Source organism: Salvelinus sp. IW2-2015, linkage group LG23 (assembly GCF_002910315.2).
Source record: "Salvelinus sp. IW2-2015 linkage group LG23, ASM291031v2, whole genome shotgun sequence".
In the NCBI taxonomy this organism is placed as follows: Eukaryota; Metazoa; Chordata; class Actinopteri; order Salmoniformes; family Salmonidae; genus Salvelinus; species Salvelinus sp. IW2-2015.
The window spans coordinates 33,903,688-33,917,244 of record NC_036863.1 but is presented as its reverse complement, the minus strand read 5'-3'; the positions used below and the strand labels follow the sequence as shown (position 1 = coordinate 33,917,244).

The window sequence follows — 13,557 nt, the reverse complement described above, 5'->3', positions numbered from 1 at the left end:
GGGAGTGGGATCCGCGGACCTCTCCTCCGTGTCATACATCCGGGACAGTGTGTCTGCCTTAACGTTCTGGGAACCTGGTCTGTAGGATAGAGTGAAAACAAAGCGGGTGAAAAACATGGCCCACCTCGAGGATTCAGTCTCCTAGCTGCCCAAATGTACTCCAGATTGCGGTGGTCACTCCAAATGAAGAAAGGGTGTCTAGCCCCCTCAAGCCAATGTCTCCACGCCTTCAGAGCCCTGACAACAGCCAACAGCTCCCGGTCCCCCACATCATAGTTTCGCTCCGCCGGGCTGAGCCTCTTCGAAAAAGAAAGCGCAAGGGCGGAGCTTTAGTGGCGTACCCGAGCGCTGAGACAGCACAGCCCCTATCCCAGCCTCGGACGCATCCACCTCAACTATGAACGCTAAAGAGGGATCAGGATGAGCCAGCACGGGAGCCGGGGTAAACAGAGCCTTCAGCTGACTAAATGCCTTGTCCGCCTCAGCTGACCACTGCAGCCGCACCGGTCCCCCCTTCAGCAAGGAGGTAATGGGAGCTGCTACCTGACCGAAACCCAGGATAAACCTCCTGTAGTAGTTGGCAAACCCTAAGAACCGCTGCACCTCCTTTACCGTGGTTGGAGTCGGCCAATTACGCACGGCTGAAATGCGGTCATTCTCCATCTCTACCCCTGACGCGGAAAAGTGGTACCCTAGGAAGGAGATGGACTGTTGGAAGAACAGACATTTCTCAGCCTTGACGTACAGGTCATGCTCCAACAGTCGACCAAGCACCTTGCGCACCAGAGACACATGCTCGGCGCGTGTAGCGGAGTATATTAGAATATCATCTATATACACCACTACACCCTGTCCGTGCAGGTCCCTGAAAATCTCATCTACAAAGGATTGGAAGACTGATGGAGCATTCATTAACCCGTACGGCATGACGAGATATTCATAGTGCCCAAATGTGGTGCTAAATGCCGTCTTCCACTCATCCCCCGCCTTAATACGTACCAGGTTGTACACGCTCCTGAGGTTCAATTTTGTGAAGAAGCGCGCCCCGTGCAAAGACTCTGTCATACTGGCTATGAGAGGTAGTGGGTAACTGTATTTTACCGTGATTTGATTCAAACCTCGATAGTCTATACACGGGCGCAAACCTCCATCTTTCTTCTTCACAAAAAAGAAACTCGAGGAGAGAGGTGAAATGGAAGGCCGAATGTATCCCTGTCCCAGAGATTCGGTGACATATGTTTCCATAGCCGCCGTCTCCTCCTGTGACAGAGGATACACGTGACTCTTGGGAAGTGCAGCGTCTACCAGGAGATTTATCGCACAATCCCCCTGTCGATGGGGTGGTAATTGAGTCGCCTTCTTTTTACAGAAGGCGAGTGCCAAATCGGCATATTCGGGAGGAATGTGCACGGTGGATACCTGGTTTGGACTCTCCACCGTAGTGGCACCGAAGGAAACACCTACACACCTCCCTGAGCACTGACGGGACCATCCCTTGAGAGCCCTCTGTTGCCACGAAATAGTGGGATCATGAGAGGCCAACCAGGGAAGGCCCAACACAACAGGATACGCAGGAGAGTTGATCAGAAAGAGACTAATTCTCTCCTCATGACTCTCCTGCGTTATCAAACGGAGTGGAGCTGTGACCTCCCTGATTAGCCCTGACCCCAAAAGARGACTATCTAAGGCATGTACAGGGAAGGGAACATCAACAGGAACAATAGGGATCCCTAAACTAAGTGCAAAAGTACGGTCAATAAAGTTCCCAGCTGCGCTTGAATCTACTAGCGCCTTATGCTGGAACTGGGAAAACTCAGGAAATGCTATATACAACCACATGTGTGCAACAGYGAGCTCTGGGTGAGGTGTGTGCCTACTCACCTGAGATGATCCACCAGTGCTCCGCCTGCCACCTCTACTCCCTGGAGAACCTCCCCAGCACCGACCAGCAGRGTSTCCTCTGCGGCCACAGGTGGTGCAGGGAARGGTKCCCCCTCCGGTCCCCCTCATAGCAGCACCRCCCAGCTCCATSGGYGTAGGATCAGAGGTGCTGGGGGATGGAACTGACGGACCCCGATCRGGACGTCCGCGGGWGGCCAACAGGTTATCCAYCCGGATGGATAGGTCCACCAGCTGGTCCAGGTTAAGGGTGGTGTCCCTGCAGGCTAGCTCCCTACGAACGTCCTCTCGTAAACTACACCTGTAGTGGTCGATCAGGGCCAGCTCATTCCATCCCGCGCCGGCGGCCAGAGTTCTAAGGTCCAGAGCGAACTCTTGAGCGCTCCTCATCCCCTGTCTTAAATGGTACAAGCTTTCCCCCGCCGCTCTCCCTTCAGGTGGATGATCAAAAACCGCCCGGAAGCGGCGGGTGAAATCTTCGTAGTTGTCCAACGTTGGGCCTTCTCTTCCCCAGATGGCGTTGGCCCAGACCAGTGCTTTTCCAGTCAGACAAGAGATGAGGGCGCTAGAGAGTCTGGGTACAGCCATGGATCGCGTGCTGAAAACCATGGAACGATGGGAGAGAGGGGGTTGCTGAACACGCTCCTCCATTGGGAGAGGAGGGCTGGCTGTACCTGCTGACTCCATTTGACGGTGCGTTATTCTGTGGGGGTGTTGGTGAAATGGAGAAAGGTGGAGTCAGGCACAGGACACAGAGATGAGTATAGTCCGACAGTACTCAAAAATGAAGAATAATATTCCAACACGGAAAACACAAAAATCCAAAGCACAAGAACACGAACCCACATGACAAACAATAACGCACAAAACAGAGAGGGAAGCCAGAGGGTTAAATAAGGAACATAATTAATGGAATAGAAATCAGGTGTGTATAATGAAGACAAAACCAAACGAAAATGAAACATGGATCGGTGGCGACTAGAAAGCCGGTGACGTCGACCGCCGAACGCCGCCCGAACAAGGAGAGGGACCAACTTCGGCGGAAGTAGTGACAGAGAGTCGAACAGGTCAGGGTTCCATAGCTGCATGCAGAACAGTTGAAAGTGCAGCAGCAGCACGACCAGGTGGACTGGGAACAGCCAGGAGTCATCAGTCCAGGTAGTCCTGAGCCATGGTCCTAGGGCTCATGTCCTCCGGGAGGGAAGTGAGAGAGGGAGAGAGAGAGAATTAGAGGGAGCATACTTAAATTCACACAGGACACCAGATAAGACAGGAGAATTACACCAGATATAACAGACTGACCCTAGCCCCCCCGGCATAGACTATTTCATCATAGATACTGGAGGCTGAGACAGGGGTGGGTCGGGGGACACTGTGGCCCCTTCTGACGATACCCCCGGACAGGGCCAACCAGGCAGGATATAAKCCCACCCACTTTGCCAAAGCACAGTCCCCACACCACTAGAGGGATATCAACAGACCACCAACTTACTACCCTGAGACAAGGCTGAGTATAGCCCACAAAGATCTCCTCCACTGCACAAGCCTGAGGGAGCGCAAAACCAGACAGCAAGATCACGTCTGTGACTAAACCCACTCAAGTGACGCACCCCTCCTAGGGACGGCATGGAAGAGCACTAGTAAGTCAGTGACTCAGCACCGTAATAGGGTAAGAGGCAGAGAATCCAAGGGGAGGGAGGGGAGCCGGCCAGGCAGAGACAGCATGGGTGGTTCGTCGCTCCAGTGCCTTGCTGTTCACCTTCACACCCCTGGGCCAGACTACACTCAATCATAGGACCTACTGAAGAGATGCGTCTTCAGTAAAGACTTAAAGATCGAGACCGAGTCTCAGTCTCTCACATGGATAGGCAGACCATTCCATAAAAATGGAGCTCTATAGGATAAAGCCCTGCTTCCAGCTGTTTGCTTAGAAATTCTAGGGACAGTAAGGAGGCCTGTGTCTTGTGACTGTAGCGTATGTGTAGGTATGTATGGCAGGACCAAATCTGAGAGATAGGTAGTAGCAAGCCCATGTAATGCTTTGTAGGTTAGCCGTAAAACCTTGAAATCAGCGCTAGCCTTAACAGGAAGCCAGTGTAGAGAGGCTAGCTTGGTGGTAAAATCATCTAATTTTGGGGTTCTAGTCAAGATTCTAGCAGCTGTGTTTAGCACAAATTGAAATGTATTTAGTACTTTATATTGGTAGCCAGAGAGTGGATCATTGCAGTAGTCTAATTAGAAGTGACAAAAGCATGGATTAGTTTTTCTGCGTCATTTTTGGACAAAAAGTTTCTGTTTTGTTAAATGTTACAAAGATGGAAAAAAGCTGTCCTTTAAATATTATTGATATGTTAGTCAAAAGAGAGATCATTGCCCAGAGTAACGCCAAAGTCCTTCACAGTTTTATTTGAGACAACTGTACAACCATCAAGATGAATTGTCAGATGCAACAGCGGATCTCTTTGTTTCTTGGGACCTAGAACAAGCATCTCTGTTTTAAAAGTAAAACATTTGCCGCCATCCACTTCCTTATGTCTGAAACACAGGCTTCCAGGGTAGGCAATTTTGGGGTTTCACCATGTTTCATCGAAATGTATAGCTGTGTGTCGTCCGTATAGCAGTTGAAAGTTGACATTGTGTTTCCGAATGACATCACCAAGAGGTATTATATATAGTGAAAACAATAGTTGTCCTAGCTTAGTAGAACCCCCTCCCCCAGTTTAGACAGGGCTTAGACTAGGGGGTTGAGTGAGGAACAACTGATTCGGAGAAAGTGTCAGTCCTGCTGCCTCCCCAAAACCCATCAGGTTATACTTGAAGGACCTGTTTTAAACATGGACTCATTTCAACCTATTCCGTCTCCATTGTGAGTCTGCGTTGAGATAAATAGCTCCAAATAACAACAAGAAGGCCTATTTATAATCAAAATTATAACAATCATGTCAGGCAGACATACAGACTGCTTTAACGGTTTCACTCAGTAACATGATGGGGAACAGGGAAAAGTTACTGATCAAGCAGACAGACAAGGTATTGCAGACTGTCTGTAATTCGCCCAATTGGCGTTAGATCTGATCTTACCACATCTCTGGCAGCTCTGGGTAAGTCATAAGGGTCAAGGCTACACGTTTACTGGGGACACAGGGGCCTTTGACCAGCCAAACTGTGGTGCATCAGCCAGGTGATGGTCCAAAGTACAGTTCAGGTTCTGTATAATGAGTAGGACAGTCAGGTTTGGGTGTGGGTAGGGATCCAGTTGCAAAAGGGAAATCTCCTGTACCATGTCCCAACTCCCTCAGTTTATTTCAATGAAAATCTATAGCTGCTCATTAGGTGCAACAACAACAGTTTTTAATCATTGGGGGACAACTACTGAGATAATGAGAGTCTATTTAACAAAAATAATCCACCCTACATCAGAGCTTGATTTGTTCTTTTAAAAGGACAAGAAACACATATTGCCTGTTGTTCTGAAGTAAAAGTAAAAGTTGTTCAAAATATATATCGTAAAGTACAGGTAACCCAAAAAACAACTGAAGTAATAGTTTAAAGTATTTTTACTTCAGTACTTTACGCCACTGCTAAATGGTGTGTACTGCTAAATGGTGTGTATGCTGTTATGCAATATCTTGTACTTGGTATGGTTCCTGGTACGTTACACATCATACCCTGTGTTTTTTCTTTTCTTTTTGTTAAATCAGAATAGTCTGGAAACTATTGTACGATCAGAAATGACTTTGCCAGCCTGCCAGGGAGGATAGGTTTGAACAGATCAGGCCATACTGGACCAAACACGTGGGATGGTAGAAATGTTTTCTTATTGGGCACACCTCCTCCCAGTCAATTCCAGTTTTGTCTCTTTCTGCCCGCCTCGGATATTTTCGGGGAATCCGATTGGCCCGCTACTGCAACACAGCCAAGGTCAGAGGTGGATGGCCAAAAGTAACCCATCTTCGCATCATACCACTCCCTACTGTTAAATGCGCCTCTTGTAGTCACATTAGCTCATCATAATGTGTTTTTTTGTCATCACCGGTTGGAAAGACATGTCTGACACCAGAGTGAATTAAATAAGTCACCACCAATCTTTTGGGATCAACGATTCAGGATTGCTTGTCGGTTTATTTCTCACGGTGAGTACTGAGTCTTAACCGTTAGCTTGCTAGCATAGCTAGGTGATAAGCTAATTAGCTACACTGACTGTAAGTTACAGTAACGTTAGCAGACCGGTATCTTGCTAGCTAGCTGTCCGACACCTCACATGCTGTTGTAATAACTTAGCCAACGTTAACAAGATACCGGTCTGTCTTTCTAGCTAACTACCTAGATAGCCAGAAACTATTTGTGAAACCTCCCTGCTCATTCACATCGACTAGAGTTCTATTGAGACTAACGAGTGTTTTTTGATTTATATGATTTTGGTTAGCCATAACGCGACACAACATTACTAGCATGATTTGATTTAATTTGCTTGTTCGACATTGGATTCACATCCATAAGATAAACCAGTTTTGGACCAGGGTGCGGGGCGACATTTGTTTCCTATCGTTATCATTAGAGCCTATCATTATCATGTGGGGTACGTCTATGTTCAGTGCTGTTCGCTGCATTGTTGGGCTTGTTTTTCAGGTCCAGCAAGCAGCTAAAACTAATGCTGGCAAGGTGTGTCTGTCTTGTTCTAGTTTCTCTGCTCGTGCACAGTTGTAGTTTAAGAAAATTATACCCTCGCAAAGACTAGCAAATAGCGAGGCAGACCATGCCTTTCAAACCAGTGGTTTTGGATTGAAGTTTGTTGTAACTATATGTGTATGTATGTATAAATAAATATATATTACAGTTACAGTAAGCATTTTATTTAAGGAGGATGGGGAGGTAATGCCCTCTGTACCATTATTTTGCAATGTCTTGCAATATGAATGCAGGGTCAACATCATTTTTGTGAAACTCTCACTGACGCAATTTGACAAACAGCAGCCAATGCCAGGACGGCCTGGTGTCATCACGCTGTGGCCCTGACTTACTTGAGGACTCAGCGCTATCTCCAGCTTTATAAATACTTGTGGTTTTGACTCTCCTCATCCACTCCTTTCCCTCCACAGTGTTCGCAGCCTGCCAACGTGGTGACGGTCCAGCCATGGCACAGCAGGACGCGCCTGCCAATAAGGCTGCTGCCCCGAACCTTGCTGCGCTGCACTCCAACTTCATCATCGGCTCTGTGTCGGAGGAGAACTCTGAGGATGAGATCCTGGGAAAGCCAGACCTGACGCTGGGCCTGGAGGAGAAGGAGCACTCCATATCCCCCACTTCTAGCCTCAGCTCAGAGAACAGCACCTACGAGATGGGCTTCGACCACATCGACGGCCCCCACATGAGGTCAGAACCCGGGCTTTTCTCTCTGGTTTGTGTTCCCTGAGCCTCTCTGTTTGTGTTGTGTTTCCAGGCATGGCAACCACACAGAGGTGTTTAATCATAGCATCTATACTGAGGTTACCAGTATCTCAATGCCTTATACAAAATGGTACTGCACAGTTTTTTTRCCCCAGCAATAATCTGGCCCCAGTTGTATGGGATGGAGAAACCTCCAATACAGATATCAGACGAGTCTGGAGGGGAGTATTCTGAAATGGCAGCAGCAGGAGAACACTGGGTTCAGTGATCTCCCCCTGGCGGGCCTCCCTTGCTTCTCTGCTGTGGGTGGGTGGTGTGTGTGAAAAACGTGGCCAGGCCAGCTTCACACCATGCCTGCTTGCTATAGAGGAGCTGTGTGTTCTGGATGGACTGCCCTCCCTGCTGCTGTCCCATTGCCAACAACCTCAGCTCTGAGCCCTGAGCTCTCCCTGGAGCCTGGCCTCACCAGCTCTCCTTTGTATTCAGTGGCTCTTTTTACAGCCACTGGGACTAGGCTCTAGAGAATGGACATTGTGAATGCAGATGTGTGGCGATATATAAGACTTGATTTGTATGAATAACTGGCAGATATGGTGCTGGCCAGAAGAATATGTAAACATTCGTACACATACAGTAGGCTCAGGCTATTCATTTAGAATGGTGTTCAGATTTGTTTCTCAGTCTTTCTTGTTGCGAACTCTGTGTTTCGTATGTAGGCTATTCTAGTGAGTTTTGGTTCAACTATATGCCTGCCACAGGTTTCTCTTTCCACACACCTGGCACTACTTTCCAAAGCCATGATTGGAAAATAGCGGTGTACAGTACACACTCTTATATTAGCTGATGGGGCAATCATTCCGTAGCATGATAGAAAGAACTTGATATCTGAATCACATTCCAATAGTTAAGTATAACCAAACATCATGCTCAGGTATTTACCTCCAGTCTATATGGGATTGTCTGAGGTTGCAGGCTGTTATGATGTACCTTTCTGACAGAGATAGAGGGACAGGTTTTTCATGATCCTCTTTTAGCACCTCACGTTTCAGTGATTAGTTTCACAGCTCTCTACAGCTGACCTGTCCTGTGTGCTTGAGTATGTGATGGGGAGGGTTGATGATGAAACCGGAATTACTGGCAGAGCCCGCAGCTCTCTCCCATAGGACAAGGGGGAGCTCAGATGGTGGGAAGTGCCCTTCTCTGGGAGCTTCATTCTCTGGGGCTTCATTCAGAGGCTTCTGTCTGTGTGTCTGTAGCATGCCATCATGATGCAACAGTGCAGTGTCAGGCCACAGCAGCCGGCCGAACGCACACTGAGGGGTTCTGTCCCTGACACACCCTCCTGGGTGACTGGATCCATCCTCCCACTGGCTCTCTCTGAGGGTGCAACCTAGTTTAGGTGCCCTATTTTTTTCCCCCCTGAGGAAAAACTTGCAGGTTGCCCTAGCATGTTAATAACATGTTAGGATTGAGCTCCTCCTGCGACTGGTTGGTGATGGTGTGCTGTTCCTTTTTTTTAGTCGTGGAAGATCTAATTGTGTACAGTTCAGAAAAACGAGAGAACATTTAGTCTTCTCCTCAGGGGCCGATATGCCTACTCAGTTAAAGACAAGGACATTGATTTCAAGTATTTTTTTTACTGTAGGTAGAGTAGACTGTTTACATTGATCCATGATGGTTCTCTCCCTTGATGTGACCATTAGAGCACTAGTTTTAGCAGTGTCTTGATATTAGTAAGCAGTTATGTTTTGAGGAGGAAAAATGTTCTGCCTTGGCCAGTGTCCACCACACAGTCTAATCTAATCACAGTAGCTCTTTTATCATCGCAGCTTTGTTATTTTTTTGTGTTAGGTTGCGCCTACCCAACATTTTCCAGGAATAGGCTTGTCTTGTGTTACTATGCGTATCCAGAGTATTTTCAGATTTCTTTATCAACGAATGCAGCAAAAAGTAGTGTAAATGTAAAATGCACATAAAATCAATAGTGTAATATTTGGATTCAGTCTTGTCAGGAGAACTGTTGTGTACTCAACTTTGGTCTAATKATTTTGCCATTATCCAGGCTGTATCACAACCGGCTGTGATTGGGAGTCCCATAGGGCGGCGCACAATTGGCCCAGCGTCGCCTGGGTTAGGGTTTGGACGGGGTAGGCAGTCCATTGTAAATAAGAATTTGTTCTCAACTGACTTGCCTAGTTAAATAAAGGTTAAATAAAAAATGTATACAATTATCTCAACTGTTCCTTTTCAATTGCTACTGTGGTTATGCTTTTCATGTTTCCTCTGTAAGAAACATTTAAATGTAGCCCTATCCATTTAGGCCAATTCCCAGGAGTGTGAAGGGTTAAAAGACAGCTGAAAGCTCAGTCAGCCAACAAGGTCACAAAGATCTCTATTGGTGTTTTTCCTGGCCGAAGAAGGCTTACGCTTAAATTAGACTTGGTGTAAAAAGACGCTGCAACTGCGRTCCACGCACGTGCTGATGGCACGGCTGGTGTAACATCTCTGATGGATCACAGTGACTGTTTCACCAGCGCTGGTCTTGAGCTACGTGTGCGCTATGCTTACGCTACGTGTCAAGTGTAGTTTGGGCCGTTAGCCGTATGCTTGTTGTGTATGTTGACTGTAGCATGAACTTTCACGTCTTCTTATTATAGAAGTTATTATGGATGAATGTAAAATAATATGTTGATGACAAATGCTGGGGGATCGTGACCCCCCCCCACCAACCTTACACTACGGTGTTCTCTTCATGCTGAAGTAATTTCAGTTGTTCACACAGACCGAGCATGTCTGGGCTGCACCTGGTCAAGCAGGGCCGAGACCGGCGTCGCATCGACCTGCAGAGAGATTTCACCGTGGCCTCCCCCGCCGAGTTTGTTACCCGCTTTGGTGGGAATAAGGTCATCGAGAAGGTAAGGCCAGGGCTTCTTTAGCTTCTAGGGCCTGGTTTTACCATATTTTTGACATACAGTCATTTCAGAGGCTAGTCCCCCGCTCACACCTCTTCCCATCTCAGGTCCTCATTGCCAACAACGGCATCGCAGCGGTCAAATGCATGCGCTCCATCCGCCGCTGGGCTTACGAGATGTTTCGCAACGAGCGCGCCATCCGCTTTGTCGTCATGGTAACCCCTGAGGACCTGAAGGCCAACGCAGGTGAGCTTTACATTACGGTATCATCACAACTAGTAACAGCGGAGTAGCCGTGTCTCTATTCTCTACCCAGCCCCTCTAACTTTGCTTAATGAACCAGAGAGAGACAGGACAAAACTCCAGCCAGTCTAATGTGTTTAAACAAGCAGACCCACTAGGCTTCCAAGAATGGACCAGAGCAGGATGTCTGTTGGTTTAAACCTGCACTGCACTGAACAGGCAACCCTGACCTAGTTCAGCAGAAAGGGCTTTGTCTGATTGTGTAGAAAATAATGGCTTTCTCAAAATGCTATCATGTGTAAATGGTTTGACACTGGTGGTGATGTTTTAGATGTGATGATAGCAAGCTAATATTRAGAGACGAAAGATGAGATGAAATGTTGGACTGTTATACATGCTATTTTATGGGCAGAGCAGAGCTAAACAGTTTTCACCCCACTATCTTCTACAGAGTACATAAAGATGGCCGACCACTATGTGCCTGTGCCAGGAGGGACCAATAACAACAACTATGCCAATGTGGAGCTCATTCTGGACATTGCCAAGCGTATACCTGTGCAGGTACTCCTAAACATCCATTTATTTAGGCCTAGAGTAGACTTTCTTCTAAATAGTGATTGAACTCTCTTGTAACCTGTATTTGAACTTGTTGTGTTTGTAATGATTTCTCCAGGCTGTATGGGCTGGGTGGGGTCACGCCTCAGAGAATCCCAAACTGCCAGAGCTGCTCATGAAGAATGGCATTGCCTTCATGGGTAAGACTGTGTTTCCTACTATCTCCTCTCCACTGAGTCTTCCAGCCACACACAGAGCCATGGATACTGCTTTTAGCCCCTCTGTCCTGTAAGATGATGTGTTCTGTGCCTACTTCCAGGTCCTCCTAGCCAGGCCATGTGGGCACTAGGGGACAAGATCGCTTCATCCATCGTGGCTCAGACAGCTGGCATCCCAACCCTGCCCTGGAGTGGAGCAGGTATGTCTGTACCGTTGAATACTCTGGATGGCTTTGAAGTAAGTGTGTTGTCAGAGACTGATCCCGTGGTGTGTGTGTGTCTCAGGGCTAACAGTAGAGTGGTCAGAGAGCGACCAGAAGAAGAGGATCATCAACGTTCCCCCGGATCTGTATGAGCTGGGCTGCATCCATGATGTGGAGGCAGGACTGAAGGCTGCGGAGGTGGTGGGCTACCCCGTGATGGTGAAGGCCTCCGAGGGAGGTGGAGGAAAGGGCATCCGCAAAGTCAACTGTGCTGATGACTTCCCCAACCTCTTCAGACAGGTGAGGTCCAGTCTAATTCCAGTATCACTATATGGTTATGATGGGCTGAAAGACATGTTCAGTATGATTTAGATTCTGACTAACCCATCATGCTCCCTTCTCCTTGGCTCAGGTCCAGACAGAGGTTCCGGGCTCACCCATCTTCGTGATGCAGCTGGCCAAACACGCTCGTCACCTGGAGGTCCAGCTCCTGGCCGACCAGTACGGCAATGCCATCTCCCTGTTCGGCAGGGACTGTTCCGTACAGCGGCGACACCAGAAGATCATAGAGGAGGCGCCCGCCACCATCTCCACATCAGACGTGTTTGAGGACATGGAGAGGGTATGGCACAATTTGTGCTATTGGATGGAGACATTACCATTGAGAGGAGCCATGTCAATGTGTTGAAATTTGAGAGGGACTATGGCCAGATGGAGTCGTTGCTCTGTGGTTAGGTTGCCAAGTTGTGACTGTGTCTGTTCCTCACTCCTCAGTGTGCGGTGAAGCTGGCTAAGATGGTGGGCTATGTCAGTGCTGGCACAGTGGAGTATCTCTACAGCCAAGATGGCAGCTTCTACTTCCTAGAACTCAACCCTCGTCTGCAGGTGGAGCACCCCTGCACTGAGATGGTGGCCGACGTCAACCTGCCTGCTGCACAGCTGCAGGTCAGTTTCAGCAGCAATGTGTGTCCAGCTCCTATTCAGTCTGTGTCGTAGGTCTCTGTTGTGTAGGCACACCTCACTGCTCTCGATGGTTAGTTTCATCTCGGGCCTCTGTCTCCATGGTAACTGGTTAGGTTGGAGTGAGCTAATGTGCAGAAACATGAAAAATCCACCTCTCCCTCTTCCTCCTCCTCACCACCCCTCTGGGGGTGTTCCAGACACCTCCAGCATCAGTGGTGGTGGTGTGTCACGTGTCCACTCAGCAGTATGTAGGTCTGTGGTGGGTCACGTGTCTACTCAGCAGTATGTTGGTCAGTGGTGGGTCACGTGTCCACTCAGCAGTATGTATGTCTGTGGTGGGTCACGTGTCCACTCAGCAGTCCACTCAGCAGTTATGTATATGTCTGTGGTGTGGTCCGTGTCCACTCAGCAGTATGTTGTCAGTGGTGGGTCACGTGTCCACTCAGCAGTATGTATGTCTGTGGTGGGTCACGTGTCCACTACAGCAGTATGCTTGGCAGTGGTGGTCACGTGTCCACTCAGCAGTATGTAGTCTGTGGTGGGTCACGTGTCCACTCAGCAGTATGTTGGTCAGTGGTGGGTCACGTGTCCACCAGCATATGTGGTGTGGTGGGTCACGTGTCCACTCAGCAGTATGTTGGTCAGTGGTGGGTCACGTGTCCACTCAGCAGTATGTAGGTCTGTGTGGGTCACGTGTCACTCAGCAGTATGTTTGTCAGTGGTGGGTCACGTGTCCACACAGCAGTATGTATGTCTGTGGTGGGTCACGTGTCCACTCAGCAGTATGTTGGTCAGTGGTGGGTCACGTGTCCATCAGCAGTATGTAGGTCTGTGTGGGTCACGTGTCCACTCAGCAGTATGTTGTCTGTGGGGGGTCACGTGTCTACTCAGCAGTATGTATGTCATGGTGGGTCCGTGTCCCCAGCGTATGTTATGTCTGTGGTGGGTCACGTGTCCACTCTAGCAGTATGTTGGTCAGTGTGGGTCACGTGTCCACTCAGCAGTATGTTAGGTCGTGGTGGGTCACGTGTCCACTCAGCAGTATGTATGTCTGTGGTGGGTCACGTGTCCACTCAGCAGTATGTAGGTCTGTGGTGGGTCACGTGTCCACTCAGCAGTAAGTATGTCTGTGGTGGGTCACGTGTCTACTCAGCAGTATGTTGGTCAGTGGTGTGG

At 48.5% G+C, this 13,557-nt stretch overlaps 1 protein-coding gene across 11 annotated transcripts in view; it reads left to right on the top strand.

The window, feature by feature from the left end:
* Positions 1-5,890: 5,890 nt before the first annotated feature.
* Positions 5,891-13,557, top strand: part of LOC111950119 (acetyl-CoA carboxylase) — a 44,400-nt gene continuing 36,733 nt past the window's right edge. For 6 of the 11 annotated variants that reach the window (XM_023967500.2, XM_023967495.2, XM_023967496.2 and 3 more), the window contains exons 1-10: positions 5,941-6,032; positions 6,999-7,272; positions 10,049-10,202; positions 10,307-10,445; positions 10,894-11,003; positions 11,116-11,197; positions 11,317-11,415; positions 11,501-11,718; positions 11,831-12,040; positions 12,193-12,363. In XM_023967500.2, coding sequence (XP_023823268.1) covers positions 7,034-7,272; positions 10,049-10,202; positions 10,307-10,445; positions 10,894-11,003; positions 11,116-11,197; positions 11,317-11,415; positions 11,501-11,718; positions 11,831-12,040; positions 12,193-12,363 — 1,422 coding nt within the window. In that variant the 5' untranslated portion in view covers positions 5,941-6,032; positions 6,999-7,033. Of the gene's footprint in view, positions 6,033-6,998; positions 7,273-10,048; positions 10,203-10,306; positions 10,446-10,893; positions 11,004-11,115; positions 11,198-11,316; positions 11,416-11,500; positions 11,719-11,830; positions 12,041-12,192; positions 12,364-13,557 lie in introns of all 11 variants that reach the window. The other 5 variants (XM_023967497.2, XM_023967498.2, XM_023967494.2 and 2 more) reach the window with 2 other exon arrangements.